Source organism: Podarcis pityusensis, assembly GCF_964106645.2.
Source record: "Podarcis pityusensis genome assembly, chromosome: 11".
Classification (NCBI taxonomy): domain Eukaryota; kingdom Metazoa; phylum Chordata; class Lepidosauria; order Squamata; family Lacertidae; genus Podarcis; species Podarcis pityusensis.
The window spans coordinates 10,825,149-10,842,073 of NC_138036.1; the positions used below are offsets into that span (position 1 = coordinate 10,825,149).

General features: G+C 42.5%; 1 protein-coding gene across 3 annotated transcripts in view; it reads right to left on the minus strand.

Moving 5' to 3' along the window:
* The window catches only part of MYO5B (myosin VB), a 307,859-nt gene that overhangs the window by 200,303 nt on the left and 90,631 nt on the right, over window positions 1–16,925 (minus strand). For all 3 annotated transcript variants that reach the window (XM_080973376.1, XM_080973378.1, XM_080973377.1), the window contains exons 2-3: window positions 15,635–15,745; window positions 188–359 (exon numbers count right to left, since the gene is read on the minus strand). In XM_080973376.1, coding sequence (XP_080829502.1) covers window positions 188–359; window positions 15,635–15,745 — 283 coding nt within the window. The remainder of the gene's footprint in view (window positions 1–187; window positions 360–15,634; window positions 15,746–16,925) is intronic.

The window sequence follows — 16,925 nt, forward strand, 5'->3', positions numbered from 1 at the left end:
CTCAAGGGGCAAGACATCTTGATCCGGAATTAATAATCACTGTGTTACTCTGGGCTACTTGTCTTTTTATTTTTTAAAAAGCAGGGTGGTGACAGTCACAATGATCTCTTCTCATATCTCACACCCCTGCCACCTTCTTCCACCCCCCAAAAAAATATTGAAAGAAATGGCACATTGCAACACTCACCACAGTAGGTGTAGATGTGGTTTGATTCCAAGAATCGGACTTTTAAGTTGTGCAAGACCGCAGGTTCGTGGAGGTAACTTAAAGCTGTCAGGTCGTTTTCTCCAACCAAAATATCTGGATTTCGCAAGAAAGGAAACTTGTTGGCTTTAGCATCAATAGGATATTCCAGAAGCTGAAATAGTAAAGAAAGAAAAATGTTGTTGTCCCTTTCATTTCTATACCACGTTATATTTAAAAGAAAAAATCTCAAAGCAGTTTACAACATGTTAAAACATCAAATAAAACAACCCTGGATAAAATAAATTCAAGCTTCAAGGAAAATAATTTCAGATCCTTCTCTATGTGGACTTCCGGGGGCGGCGCGAACGGCAATGGCGGTCCTCTTCTGAACGGGAGAGGAGGCTCCGCAGACAACGGGTCGTCCGCTACGGCGAAGCGGAGACCCACTCCGGAAACCCCCAGGCAGCAAGAGCTTGGGGTCTTGAGGCTCGGTGGGCGCCTTGAGCGACCCTCCAAACGCGAAAGGAACCCCGTAAGGGGCTCCGGAGCGTGGAGGGGGGTTGCGGCGCTGAGAGCTGTTTCACAGTCTGTGGAGCGAAGCCGCGCTGCTGCTGCCGGTGAGCGCTGATCCCTTTTCCTGTCAAAATTCGGATTTGGATGAAAAGCAACTTATTCGTGAGTAAAGACTGAATCACTCGAAATTAGAGACTTTAAATGAAAAATCTTAATTTGCTTGAATTTGGCTGAAAGCGGAGAGACGTGGAAACAGGAAGTCCGTCTTCCGCAGCCATTGAACTTGAAAAAAGCAACTAGTTGGAGGAGTGGAGGCTGAAAGAAAGAGATTTTAAACTTTACAGATCTAAGCATCTACTGAACTTGCAACTTAAAGCAAAGACTTTAAGTTAAAGATTTGGAATTATTACTTGCACTTGACTTTCCTCTTTTTATTGGATTACAAATTAGAAGGTGAAACCCAGAGTCCGGAGCTGCCTGAGCATTGAGAGATTGAGCTGTCAGTACTGCAGATTTGGATACTGTATATTGGAACTTGCAACAATCTGAGGGTATTGAGACCTTTTAAATTTGAAACATTCTTTTTGGAGACAAATAAGCACTGTCTGTAACAAAGTGACCATTTATAAACTCTGCTAAACATTTGTATCTGAAGGTTCTTGGATATTAAATTAGACTCTGAAAGACATTTTAAGCTCCCTCTAGAGGATTGGATTAAAACAGTGACTTTACATGTACATTTACTTTCGATTCCCTTGTTGTTTGCTTGCTCTGGGCCTTTCTATTCCCATGGGAATAACTCAGTGTGACCTTGATTGATAGATAACGTTGGAATGAGTGGCACAAGAAAAAGAGGGAGAGTTAGACAAACAACTTTAACAACTCTAACCTCAGCCTCGCAGACACGTAGATCATCTGTACCTACTTTGCCCTCAGAAGTAGAAGTTGAAGAAGTTGCCTTGTCACAGGCAAAAGAGGGAGAGGGTGAAGCAGAGCAGTTACAATTGGAAGATATGGCCTCAGGAGCATCTGTTTCTGTTCTAGACAAAATCTTTGAAAAATTGGAAGCTTTGGACAAGAAAGTAGATGTGCAATCAGCAAAGATTGACAAAAATACAGAATGTCTAAATAAATTAACCATACAAGTGGTACAGAATACACAAGCAATTGGACAGTTAACGGAGGCCTCAGCAGAAAATCGGAAATTGGCTGAGGATACCAGACAAAAATTGGAAAATTTAGAGCAAGAGGTAAGACCACTCACTAAACAAGTTGGGGAACATCAGATTTATCTTTCTATGATAGAACTGCGAAATCGTGAGAATAATTTGAGGATTAGATCATTACAAGAGGCAGAAGAAGGAAATCTAACTGAGTTTTTGACCAAAGAATTCTCCAAGTTCTGGAATTTGGAAGAAAAGGACTTTAAAATTGTGTCAGCTTTCAGACTTGGAAGATTCATAAAGAAGGAGAGGCCCAGAGACTGTTTGATAACATTGAGATCAAAGGAGGAAAGGGATAAGATTTTGGGCCTACATTACGGAAAGTCACTGGAGGTTTTGGATAGAAGAATTGAAATTTATAAAGATATTCCAAGACAACTGCTGGATCTTAGAGCCGCCTATTCTGAACTTGCTAAACTACTAAGGAGCAACGCAATTCCATTCAGGTGGGAATTCCCCCAAGGAATATCTTTTACCTTTAGAGGGAGAAAGGTTAAAGTTAGAACATTGGAAGAGAGAGACAAATTTTTGGCTACATACGGAGAGGACCTTCAAAAAGGAATTGAATTACCCTCTGGGCCTGGGGCAACGCCAGCATCAACACCAGCACCTGGGGAACCTGAAGATTCAGAGAAGATACCACCCCTGGAGAAATAACCAGATTAATCCAGGATGTCTCTGCAATTGCTGAGTTGGAATATTAATGGTTGTAACATTCCGGAAAAAAGGAAGAAAATATTTCACATATTAAAAAAAGAACAATTGGACATTATCTGTCTACAAGAAACACATGTGACGAGGCTCCACAGAAAAGTGTTAATAAATAAAAGATTGGGCCAGGAATTTGTATCGTCGGACAAAGTTAAGAAGAGAGGCGTGGTGATATATGCAAAAGAGAGCCTGTCACCTAAATTCTTATTTAAAGATGAACATGGAAGAATTTTGGCTATTGAGATACAATATCAAGGAGAGAAACTGTTGATATTAGGAATCTATGCACCTAATGAAGGGAAATCGGAATTTTACAAGAAGCTGCAGGAGACAATGCTGGACTATCTGGACTACAACAACATCATAATGATGGGAGATATGAATGGGGTCGTATCAACTAACATGGACAAGTCACAAAGTCAAAATGTTACAAAAGACGGCAGACTACCTAAAACCTTTTTTGAAATGACTGACAATATGGATTTGATTGACATCTGGAGGACAAAGAACCCACTAGGAAGAGAGGGAACATTCTTTTCTGAAGCCCAACTGACCTGGACAAGAATCGACCAAATATGGATTTCTAGAGGCCTGGCACCTAAGGTCAGAAAAGTGGAAATCTGCCCAAAGACCTGTTCCGACCATAATGCAGTAAAGATGGATATGACACTACTACCAACTGGATCCTTTAGATGGAAGATGAATGACAATTTGTTCAGAGATCAGGAAATTACCAAGAAGGCCCAAAAAGTTTTGAAGGATTACTTTGAGATAAATATGAATACTACGGTGGAAAAAAGAATCGTCTGGGATGCAAGCAAAGCTGTAATGAGGGGATTCTTGATACAACAGAATGCAGTAAAGAAAAGAACACAAAATGAGAAAAAAGACAAGATCTTGGATAAAAGAAAAGAATTAGAGAAGAAATTAAGAGTGAATCCGAAGTCACAGCCAACTCTGAGAGAAATTAAACTTTATCAAACACAATATTCTAAATTGATAAATCAGGAAATTGAATGGAAGGTTAAACTAATGAAACAAAAAACGTTTGAGTCGGCGAATAAATGTGGAAAACTGCTAGCTTGGCAGTTGAAGAGAAGACAAAGATTAAATACGGTTACAAACTTAGAGGTTGATGGAAAAAACATTCAGAATCCAGTGGACATTAGAAAGTGTTTCCAGAGATACTTCAAAAAACTATACACCCAAGGGCCGCAAGACGAAGTTGAGATTAAACAATTTTTGGCAAAAAATGGACTATTTAAATTGTCACAAGAAAATAGGACAATCCTGAATTCTAAAATAACACGACAGGAGATTGAACAAGCCATTCAGAACATGCAACTCGGCAAATCTCCAGGGCCAGATGGGCTGACCTCCAAGTACTATAAGACATTAAAAGACTATTTGATACAACCTTTGATGGAGGTCAGCAATGAAATTATGGAGGGGAAGAGGGCACCGGAGTCGTGGAAGGAAGCGTTCATCACATTAATACCAAAGTCGGAAGCTGAAAAGACACAACTTAAGAACTATCGTCCCATCTCCCTTCTAAATGTGGATTACAAAATATTTGCAGACATTTTGGCAAGTAGATTTAAAAAAGTTTTAAATGAAGTAATTCATAAGGACCAGGCCGGCTTTCTCCCAGGTAGACATCTGTTTGCTAATACAAGGAACATTATTGACATTTTGGAACTTTTGCAAACAGATATAAATACAAAAGCAGTTTTAATTTTTATAGACGCGGAGAAGGCCTTTGACAATATCTCCTGGAAATTTATGATGGGAAATTTAAAAGAGATGGGAGTGGGACGGGGTTTTGAGAATGGGATTGAGGCGATATATTCAGAACAGAAAGCTAAATTGATAGTTAATAATGTGGTTACAGAAGAGTTCAAAATTGAAAAAGGGACACGACAAGGTTGCCCTATCTCCCCTTTGTTATTCATTTCGGTTCTGGAAGTGCTATTGAATATGATTAGAGGGGATCGGTTGGTGGAAGGAATTCAGGTCGGACAGAAACAATACAAATTAAAAGCTTTTGCAGATGACCTGGTTTTGACCCTGCAGAAGCCAGAGCCTAGTACGAAAAGAGTATTACAACTGATTAATGACTTTGGTCGGGTGGCTGGGTTTAAATTAAATAAACAGAAAACTAAGGTTTTGGGAAAAAATTTGACTGATACAGAGTCAGAACGGTTTCAGAATGAGACGGAACTTAATGTGGTTAAGAAAGTAAAATACCTAGGGGTAAACATAACAGCAAAAAATCTAAGTCTATTTAAGGACAACTATGAAAAATGCTGGACAGAAATTAAGAGAGACTTAGATAGTTGGTCAAAATTGAAACTTTCTTTGTTAGGCCGAATTGCTGCTATCAAGATGAATGTATTGCCAAGGATGTTGTTTTTATTTCAAACACTTCAGGTTTTGGACAAAAAGGAGTGCTTTCAGAAGTGGCAGAGAGATATTTCTAAGTTTGTCTGGCAGGGCAAAAAGCCCAGAATTAAGTTTAAGATACTAACTGACGCAAAACAAAGAGGGGGCTTTGCCCTGCCAGACCTAAAGTTGTATTATGAAGCCGCAGCGTTCTGCTGGCTAAAAGACTGGCTACTTCTTGAAGACACTGATGTGTTAGATCTGGAAGGGTTTAATAATACTTTTGGATGGCATGCATATTTATGGTATGACAAGGTTAAAGCAAATAAGGCCTTTAAGAACCATATTGTCAGAAAATCACTGTTTAATGTCTGGACAAAATATAAAGACTTGCTGGAAAATAAAACACCAAGGTGGCTTTCACCTCTGGAAGCTAAGGCCCGAAAAAGACCCAATATGGAGGCTAAATGGCCAAAATATTGGGAAATACTAGAAAAGGATGGAGACAATTGGAAATTGCAGAGTTTGGAGAAAATGAAAGACAAAGTGCGAGATTGGTTACATTACGCTCAGATTAAAGAAGTTTTTAAAAATGATAAGAAACTAGGGTTCCAGGTGGAGAAATCGAAACTAGAAACAGAATTGTTAGAACCAAAGATTAAGGTACTTTCAAGGATGTATAACTTGCTGTTGAAATGGAATACACAAGATGAAACGGTTAAATCGGCTATGATAAGGTGGGCACAGGACATTGGGTATAATATCATGTTTGAGGACTGGGAAAGGTTGTGGAGTAATGGATTGAAATTTACTGCATGTAACGCTCTGAAAGAAAATGTAATGAAAATGATTTATAGATGGTATATGACCCCAGTCAAACTTGCAAAAATTTACCACCTGTCTGATAATAAGTGTTGGAAATGTAAAGAGTGTGAGGGAACGTTCTTCCACCTCTGGTGGACTTGCCCTAAAGTGAAGGCGTTCTGGGAAATGATTTATAATGAATTGAAAAAGGTATTTAAATATACCTTCACTAAGAAACCAGAGGCTTTCCTTTTGGGTATTGTCGGCCAAGGGGTGGCAAAGAAGGACCAGACATTTTTTATGTATGCAACAACAGCAGCAAGGATACTTCTCGCAAAACACTGGAAAACTCAAGATCTACCCACACTGGAAGAATGGCAGATGCAACTGATAGACTACATGGAACTGGCTGAAATGACCGGCAGAATTCGCGACCTGGGAGAAGAGAGGATTGAGGAGGATTGGAAGAAATTTAAGAATTATTTACAAAAACATTGTAATTTGAGTGAATGCTAAATAAGATGCTAGACCAAAATAACTGAGCACCACTAAATTTAGAAGTTTTTAAGAAAATAAGTAAGACTGTGAAAATTTAACCCCTTTCGAGAATTATAAGATTATGAAACATAGAAGGGATATAAGAACTTAAATAAGATGATAAATCGCTGACAAAATGTTATAACGATGAAAGTGGGAGCGGGAGATGTGAGGAAGTCCAAAGAAAATGTGAAACTATGTTAAGACAAATGTTATATTGTTTATTATGTTTATTTCTATTGTAAAACCCAATAAATTGCTTAAAAAAAAAAAAAAAGATCCTTCTCTATGTGGGATTCTGCTCTCCCCATATTTATTTACCTACTTAATTTATATAGCTGCACCATAGCAGAAGGACTCTAGGAAGCCAGTGTGGTGCAGTGCTTAGAGTGTCAGACTAGTACCGGGGAGATCAGGGTTCAAATCCCCCCTCAGCCATGAAGCTTACTGTGTGGCCTTGGTTCTCAAACGCCTTAGTTCTCAAACGCTTTGGTTCTCAAACTCCGAAGACCCGGAAGTAAGTGTTCCGGTTTACAAATGATTTTTGGAAGCCAAACGTCCGATGCAGTTGTCGGCTATTGTTTCCGGGGAGCCTGCGCCAATCAGAAGCTGCCCTTGGTTTTCGAACATTTCAGAAGTCAAACGGACTTCTGGAACAGATTAAGTTTGGCGCTTTTGTTTTTGCTATTTATTTTGCATTTTTGTTTTTGAGGCTTTTTTGGTTAATTTGTTTTTGTTTCTGTGTGGAACCCAGTTTAGCTATTGATTGATTGATTGATTGATTGATTGTGTGACTGCGGAAATCGATAAAAGCCCCCCATCCAAACAATGATTATCATCAGTGCAGGGAAGAAAAATAAATAAATTTTAATTTTTATCATCTACAATACTGTCTTATTTATTTTATAGTACAGTACATTGGTTATTGCTTTGATTTTATGGATCCATAGTCTCGTTAGATAGCAAAATTCATGTTAAATTGCTGTTTTAGGGGTTGTTTTTAAACGGTTTAATTCATTTTGCATTACTTTCTATGGGAAAGTGTGCCTTGGTTTTGGAACGCTTTGGTTTTGGAACAGACTTCCGGAATAGATTAAGTTTGAGAACAAGGTACCACTGTAAAGAAGCTTTAGAAAGGTAGAGCGGCCAGTCACCACCCTGGCATGCAGAGATCTCCACATGATCGCAATTGGACCTGTGTGAGTCACAAAATGCGCCTGTATTCTAGGGGAAAAACAACACCTAAATAGATCCTGCACATTGAATGTAAGCCTTCCCCTGTTACAGGTATATTGCCTCTGGATCTGGAGGCTTCATCAACTCGTGTCAGAAAACTCGTCAGCGAAATGGTAAGGGAAGGGAAACAAGCTTTAGCGATGTCCCTGTCTGCCCTCTGCTATGTGTGGCTAAGCCCTCTGTGCCTGAACCAGAACAGCTTTTTGGATGAAGTGAGCATCCTGGGAGTTGCCTTCCCACTCTCTTGATTTGACAAGAGGCCTCCATTTTTCCTTTTTGCCGGAGGAACTTAACCGTCAAAGCTTTCAGGGGACTCGTGCAAAATTAATCCAGAGCATAAAGCAGATACTGAATGTGATATGACACGCCCCGGTTTAAATAAAGATGCCGCCTCATTTCTCTTGCCGCTGCCCCCCAAAAAAAGTAAAAAGGAAATAGCACCCAGGGGGAGGTGACAAAGGTATTTACAGATAAAAGGAGGAAATATCATGCTGCTTTCGTCTAATTTGGAGGCACGGCTGTTCAGCTGAGACAGAGCCAAAAACTCTTTACCATATGGCCACCCATATGTTGGAAATGACACAACGGCATGACTCATAAAATCTCTTCTGAGAGTTTGCTTTGCATATTTTTTTAAAAGGCTTCCCCTATTCCTTAGCTTAGGGGAAGGAGGGAGGAGAGAGGGTTAGGTAAGGCAGATGAGATGTGAAGTTTTATCAAGAGATAACCCAAGAACAGTTCTTTGCATATTCTTTTGGAATCGTATGTAAACATGCAAATAAAAGTTATTAACCATAACAGCAGCAAAATAATAGTTTCAACGAGGAAAAGTCTGGGCCACCCATCTGCAAAATATCTAAATCTATCTTGTGAAGGATGAGGACTGATTTTTCTCCTTTTTTTTTTACCCAGCATTACTAATAAAAGGGGCTGGCAAGAACATCAGCACAGTAGATGCAATGTATATAAATCTCAACATAATTAGGAGGCTCACCTCCCCCTCCATTTTCATGCTCATATAATTAATTAATTAATTAATTTTGGATGCTGCTCTATACCTGCAGAGTTCACAACACAAAATTACCACCCCACTTCCATTTTTAGAGTAATCCATAGTTCGGGCTTTACATTTGCGCCACCAACTGCTGCTGTTTAGCTGTAAAGCAACTCTGCAAACCTGTGACAAATGGCAGAACGCAGAGTTTGGCGCTATCTGTGCCTCGCATTAACACTGGAAGATACATAGCGCTACGTGCAGGCTGGTCCCGGCTTGCGAATCGGCATCTTGTTAACAGAACGTGAGCACCCTACGCCTTCATGTAGCAAGACAGCAAGCCACCAAGACAGATGACAATTCCAGAAGAGGAGTTAAATTGCAAAGCCCCATCGTAGGAGAAAGACGCATCAGTTCTGACAGCACGAAGCAGAAGATGAATGCAACTATTCAAAACTTCTTCTTTTTTTAAAGCAATGATTTTATATAACACAGAGAGGCAATGTTCAGATATGCTTACAAGCAGTGGAGGGGCAGAAGAAATTTATTGCAACGTTCTACCTGGCCTGGTAAACCACTGTCTAATACAGGGGTGGGATAGCTCAATACGTAGAGCACGAGATTCTTAATCCTACGTTCATGGGTTCATTGCAGGGAGTTGGACTAGATGACCCTCGTGTGCAGAAATGGGCTCCCCGTCCCTACCCGTAATAGTTAAATGGGTCTCCTGGCTTTTCTAAATAATAATTTTGATCCTCAAAATCTTAATGACCTGGCAGTGTACAATCTCAAAAGGATAGATCCCAATTTCACTTGCTGCAAGCATGGGCTTACTCCATAAGTGATTTGGCAACAGCTGTTCACCACAATTCATTAGGTCTAGTTGGAACATAAATAATAATTTGACAGCATTGTCACATCACTCGTTTACCCTTAATCTCACATTTCCTGTTATGAATTTTGCCTCTAGTATCTCTGCTTGCCTCTGTTCTGTTGCCCAAGTCCAAAAAGTCCAGGGACCTGTGGGGTGGGGTGGGGTGGGGGTTCCTCTGGTCCCTTTCCTAATTTCTTTGGCTTCCGTTTAAAAGAAAAAGAAGCTCTCCAGCCCTTTACTCATGGATATAAAAGCATGCAGGCAACATTCCACACAACTGCCCATTAAGGGAACATAACCTGGAATCTGCCTTTCAATATTTTGCCCCATCAGTACAAAGGAACTAGGTTAAAAGACAAGAAGCAAGTTCTCGTTTTTGTTTTTAAGAAAGCTAACTATATTTGAATGCATATCTTACAATCATGAATCTCATCTGAAGTTTGCACGCACAGTAAGCTAAAGTTAATGTGTTACCATGAACTTGTCAGTCTTCCCTAGTTTGCTCCTCTCTGCTTGAGCTGGACAAAAACAAACCATACACCCTTGTCTTACTCTTACATCCAAACCAGGAGCTGTGATTTGTTTTGCTCCCCAAAAGCTATGATCTATTGCAAAGGTTTGCTCTTGGCTCACCGACCATAGTTTCTTTGAGGAAATCAACCCCCAACCCCCGGGATTCAGATGCAAACTAAGCCAGGGATTGTGATCTGCAACCAAACAGCCAAGAATTAGGAGTGCTCGCAGTAAACTATTAAATATGGTTTACTGTGATGTCTAAACTGGACGGTGGTGATTTTTCCCCAGTTTCCATCATCAAAGAAGGCACAACAACATTTGAAGTCCTTGTGGCTAAAGTGAAAAGGACTTCTGCTGCTGAAATTCAGCTAATTCAACAGTTTCAAATAAAACCGTTTCAGATTACAAACTCTGCAACTGTGAAGAAATAATGAATACAGGCAAAAGCTTAACAAGGCCAGTTTGCAAACAGAATCTTTGAAGGCCAACAGAAATAAAAAGGATGCAAAACACAAGCAGATACATCAACTTCCCCTCTTTTATTTAATTTTTGTATTATAATTTTTTTAAAAATATATTGACAAATCCAGAAATTAATGGTGCGAGCATCCATATTAGCTCTACTTTGTCTGCATTCAGAACAGCAGCGGCCGTGCCGTCTTCTCCCACTCAGCCAAATCCACATTTGAAAGGAAGAGCCTTTGGGAATTGCAGTAGTCGCAAACCCAGCATCACTCCCCTGCCATGAATGCGCGCGGCTGAAGCAAGCCAGCCACAAGGGACGCAATTAGCACCACCTGAGGTTTACCCAGCAGGTCCTGAGCAGAAGCATCTACCCAGCTTGTTTTAGCAAAGATCACAAGTTTATTTGCCAGAGCCCGCACCAAAGGCTCTTTGATCGTCTGGGACTGTTGGGTGCAATTCTTCGAAAAGCAACACAGTACCCAAAGTCATTACTCGCAGAGAGCTCTTTCCTGCTCTGCCTGGTGCCGGTGAACAGCAAAACGGCAGGCAGCTTGGGCGACAAGGTTGCAAGAAGCGCTTGTGTGATCAGATAACGCAGCCCAACCTCCTCTCTCCAACAACTGATAGCAAGGGCATGATGGATGGCCAGCCGCCTCCTGCAACTGTATTCAGGATCTGAGAAGCCTCAGCAAGCCCAACCTGCCCCTTTCAAGCCCTGAAAAGCAGATCCCAAAAAGCACGGGGTGGGAAATTTAATTTTTTTGTGGTGGAGCCACAAGTGAGCATGGTCAGAACCGAAAGCAGTTTACCTACCTTAAGCTTCCCAGCTCAGGCAGGGCTGAAAACTAGCTTTGTGCAGGCTTTCCACAGCTAGAATTTAAGCTCCTAAGCTAAGCATAGGCAAACTCAGCCCTCCAGATGTTTTGGGACTACAACTCCCATCATCCCTCACTAACAGGACAGAGATGATGGGAATTGTAGTCCCAAAACATCTGGAGGGCCAGGTTTGCCTATGCCTGTCCTAAGCTATTAGTTATCGCAGGTTTTTGGCTCCTATCAAACAGTGCCCTTAGTGTGTCCAAACCAGTCTGAGCTGTTTCTTTAATTGCATAAGAGCGTTAGTTATTCTTGAGGGTGTAGGGGGTGTTAGGGGAAAGGTAGTATCTCAGATAAGGGGCATGTTGTTCTCCTTCTGGGGTAGTTTGTCCACCTTAGGTCCTCACTCAGCTCTCACCGGTGACTCCATGTCAGAATGTGACAGTGGCCAAACCATGGGAAACTGCTTCAATTGGCCAGTTAAACCAGGTGAGGGTAGCTGATGCATCTCAAACCCTCAGTGAGTTAGGGACTTCCCTGCATGTGAAGACAGGCTCTGGTGCATTGAGCAGATGAGATCAATAGTGGGTCCAGGCAGTTTCTGCGTGTGCTGTAGAGGGAAGTGATGGGGTTCATCAACTTGGGAAGGTAGCCAGGGCTAAGGAGTAAACCCTACACAAATCCAGAATGGAGTATGCACCACAACCTATTTGACTGGTGACAATAAAATGCTTCTTCCAATCCTGATTTCAGAGGGTGGAAGGAACCCTGTGGTTGCCATGGAAGGCCTATGTGAGAACATGTGTGCGCTCCTAGGCACTATGTTGGTAACTCAAGTTCTGATGGGCTCTGTGCAAACAGCAGTGCCACTTCATTTCCTGCCATGGAGAATCTGAGGAGGTGGCTAAAATCTTGAAAACTTACTGTTAGTTTCTGTTTGCCACTGTGCAGTGCTTTGGAGTCACAAGACTCTGTTTACATTCCAGAGACATTCCAGGCTGTTGGAAGTCTCACGGGAGACGGATGTGACGTACTGGTTTCCTGTTCCTTTGCTGTTCAGTTGCTCTCTGCTCTCACAGAGAGAGGATGATTTCTTTTCTGTCTGCGTAGCTTAGAAAATAAAGCATAGCGATGTAGCCATAAATCTCATCACTTCCATGTGCTGCTTTGATTCTCTGCTGAATGGGAATGAGCCTGAACCTCATCAAAGGCTCAGGTGGTTAATCATGTCGGAGGGCGATTCCGGAAGATGAGCTTTATCAGCTCAGTCGAACGCAGATTCCGACACTTACTACCTTAATATGATATTCTGGGGCCCACCTCTTGAACCATGAGATGCAACAAAGCATCTCAAGTTGACCCTTTTCAGAATCCATGGGTCTTGATGAACCTAGGCCTCCTAGATAGGTGAATGCACCACTCACTGGGTTCTATTCTCATTCCCGGGTTCCACCCTCCCTTTTAATAACTGGATAATGCATCATGTGCAAGCAATAGTAATGCTTTATTTTTCTAGCAGGCCTTTTGAATTATTCACAATGTCCTTGGAGCATCTTCAGTTTGTAAAAGCTGCATCTGCTAACTGGTTTAGCAAGTAACAGAGCACACTTGCAGCTAAACAATTTAAGAAGCCATTTGTGAAGAAATTTCAATAAACTCCTATTGCCACTATGCCAGCCAAGTGAGTTAAACGCAATTGTAACATTACCAGCCAGTGGTGCTTCAAGACAAAACTGCACCCATCATCATAATAAATTCTAGGCTTGTCACTGCAATGTTCTTAGTTAACAAAAGCAATTGCACCAAGTCCTTTCCAACTGCTATGTTAGCAAATGGGTTGGGGGGGTGTATGTGTGTGTTTGGAGGGGGCAGGGGTTAAGAGCTTCTGAAGTCTTCCTACTAGTAGGATGTCAGCTTTTCCATATTTCAGCTTCGGAAATCTAAGCAGTGTGTTTGGCATGTTATGCAAATAGTTGATGGATATGCAAACTGAAGTGTGCTGAATTAGCGGACTCCACTGGTGTGGGTTTCCATCAAGCATTTGCTCTCTGTACCTATAGAAAAGGTGGGGGGGCGGGGGTAACAGTTCCACTTGACCACCACCACTCCTCCCCTCCTCGCCACACACACCAGGGAAGACAGAGGTTCTTCCCAAGCTCCCACGATTGTGTGCCAGTAACACAGTCACCACTTATGCCCCGCTGCCACAACTAATCCATTTGATGAATGCTGTTGGACACAACTCCCTGTTGAGGTGAGAAAAATCTACTGCACTATACCAGGCATAGGCAAACTTGGCCCTCCAGATGTTTTGGGACTACAACTCCCATCATCACTAGCTAACAGGACCAGTGGTCAGGCATGATGGGAACTGTAGTCCCAAACATCTGGAGGACCAAGTTTGCCTATGCCTGCACTATACTATCAGGGAAATGTTATTGATAATCCACTGATAACTCTCTCCTAGCAGATGCCATCAGAGATGGGAGGCAATGAGTCACAAAATCATAAAGTTGGAAGGGATCCCGAGGATCATTTAGTCCAACCCCCTGCAATGCAGGAATACGCAGCTGTCCCTTACGGGGTTCAAACCTGCAATCCTGGCACTATCAGCACCACACTCTAACCAACTGAGCTATGACCTGCTCATCTACTGAGACACCGTTTCCATCAGGCTCCTCCCTCCCTCGCTTCAACTGCCTCCTGGCAACCCATCAGGTTGAAGGATGTAGAGAAATATGGGAAGCAGGACCACTCCTTTTCATTTGCCGCAAGATCAACTACACTTAGGGGCGCAGGTGGCGCTGTGGGTTAAACCACAGAGCCTAGGACTTGCTGATCAGAAGGTCGGCGGATTGAATCCCCACGATGGGGTGAGCTCCTGTTGCTCGGTCCCTGCTCCTGCCAACCTAGCAGTTCGAAAGCATGTCAAAGTGCAAGTAGATAAATAGGTACCACTCCGGCGGGAAGGTAAATGGCGTTTCCGTGCAATGCTCTGGTACGCCAGAAGCAGCTTAGTCATGCTGGCCACAAGACCCAGAAGCTGTACGCCGGCTCCCTCGGCCAATAAAGCAAGATGAGCGCCGCAACCCCAGAGTTGCAATCTGCAACTGGACCTAATGGTCCAGGGGTCCCTTTACCATACAACTACACTTGGCTCCTTGCCCCTCTGACCTCTTTCCATCTCAGCTGGTCACTGTAACAGCTGCAAAACTAGCTTTAAAAACCAGCGTCTGAGATTGCTTTCTTTCTTCTTCCTTCCTCATCGTGTCTTCCTTTTTTGTATCACGTCTTTTAAATGATAAGCCTGCAGGCAAGACCGTAAGCCAGTCTGAGAGCCCTTTTGGCCGAAGTGAAAGGCTTGAAACACAAACCACAATGTTCGGAAATGCTTTGATACCCGAGAACTAAAAAGGAGCAGCACATATCTGGTTCCAACTAAGAAATCAAACAGAACCCAAGCAAGCAAAGATTGAGAGAGCAATCTTCCTTTGCTCTCTGCATGGGAGTGTAGAAAAATTAACTTATTCGATGTGCACAACTCAAGACAAGGGCAATCCCAAAGCTAAAGAAACCATTCGATCGCCACTGTGGATATCAATTCCTGCTCCAAATGCCACTGTTTGAAATCCAACTACCGTATTTTTTGCTCTATAAGACGCACCAGACCACAAGATGCACCTAGTTTTTGGAGGAGGAAAACAAGAAAAAAATATATTCTGAATCTCAGAAGCCAGAACAGCAAGAGGGATCGCTGCGCAGTGAAAGCAGTGATCCCTCTTGCTGTTCTGGCTTCTGGGATAGCTGTGCAGCCTGCATTTGCTCCATAAGACGCACACACATTTCCCCTTACTTTTTAGGAGGGAAAAAGTGAGTCTTATAGAGCAAAAAATACAGTACGTAGGCAAAGACCTCTTTGCAAACCTTATTCAGCTTATTGTTTGTGCTGCCAACCCTTCAACTGATAGGTGGTGCCCACAAACCCCCTTTCAGCTCAGTTGCATATTTATCTGTCTCACACCTGACATCACACATCACATCAGGTGTACAGCAGGTGGGCATGGCTTGGCCAAAACAGCCTAGAGAGGGTCAACTGGGGAGGCCTAGAAGCCTGAGTTCCCCGCCCCCCTCACTGCTACACACAGTTATAGGCTCAGGGCCGCCTCACGCGGAACAGCTTTCCGCACAGAAAAAGTATAACTTGTCAATCATCCCCTCCAGAAATCTCTTCGAACATGAAGAGGAATATCTAAAAGGTCGGTGCTGGCTGTTTGGACTTCAAAACGTTTCCTCAGCATTTCTTGAAATCAAGGAAACACAAGAAACAGCAGAAAACAGTGACACCCCCCCCCAAAAAAATAAAGACGAGGATGTACCGTTTCATCTTCAAGTTTCAGGTGCAGAGTTTTATCCCCCTCCTTGTAATCTTTGATGATTTCTGCTGATTTCCAGACTTCCTCCGGGTCAGGAATCCAGACTCTCGTGTACTGCAAAGGTGAAAAGAAGGGAGGAAATTGTTACGGTAAATTGCTCAAGTAGAGAGGCCTCCTCAGTAACACAAGAGGTTCATCTGTTACAGAATTCCGATTTTAACAGTGGCTAAAAAGAAGGCTCAAAAGCAAGACATAAAAGCAGGGGTTGGAGTAGAAGACTCTCGATACGATATGATAATCTTTATTGTCATTGTCCCATACAGAACAACGAAATTGAAAAAATCTACATCAGACATTCAAAAACCAACAAGCCTGCTATCCCAGCTATTCTACCCTGGTTAGCCCCTAAAAACTCTGATACCCCATAACAGAATACAATATACTCACATAAAGACTACCTTACACTGCATTTAAAACCAAAATCACATTTGGATAGAAACTGTTTCTCAGACGGCTAGTCCTAGTCTTTATAACCCTGTACCTTCTTCCAGAAGGCAGAAGCTGAAAGAGATCATTTCCGGGGTGCGCACTATCCTGCACTATCTCTGCAGCTTTCTTATGGCACCTGGAAGCATAGATTTGATCCAAGGTGGGAAGAGTGCACCCAATTATTCTCTCCGCAGTCTTTACAACCCTGGCCAGCATTGTTTTTTCCCTGACCATGCAGCTCCCAAACCACACACACAGACCATAAATTAATACACTCTCCACAGTACAATAGTAAAATGCCATCAACAGGTCCTTTGAGAGATTATTTTTCCGGAGGATTCTCAGAAAATATAACCTCTGCTGTGCTCTCTTCATCAGGTCTTTGCTGTTTTCTCCCCAGGTTAGGTCATCTCTCGGGGTCCCTTCCAACTCTAGAATGATTCCAAGATTCCTTGTCTTGACCCAAAGACGTACCTGGAGATGCTACAGATTCAACGCAATACCTTTTTATGCAAAGCACATCTTCTACCACTGAGCTACGTCTCCTCCTCGAGGAGTTGCCTTTGCGACACTCTAGGACAGGGGTGGGGTTCTGAATCCAACCAGTGGGCCAGAACCGCATCTCCCCCACACTGATAGTATGGGTCAAGTTTGACAGGTGAGTGTGCACGGGGCTTTGCAGGGTGCTGCCACCCAATTGACAGGTGGTGCCTGTACTGTAAACCCCCTTGGACCAGTTGCACCTTTACCTGCCTCACACCTGTCCTTACCTGATTAAAGGTAAAGGGACGCCTGACAATTAGGT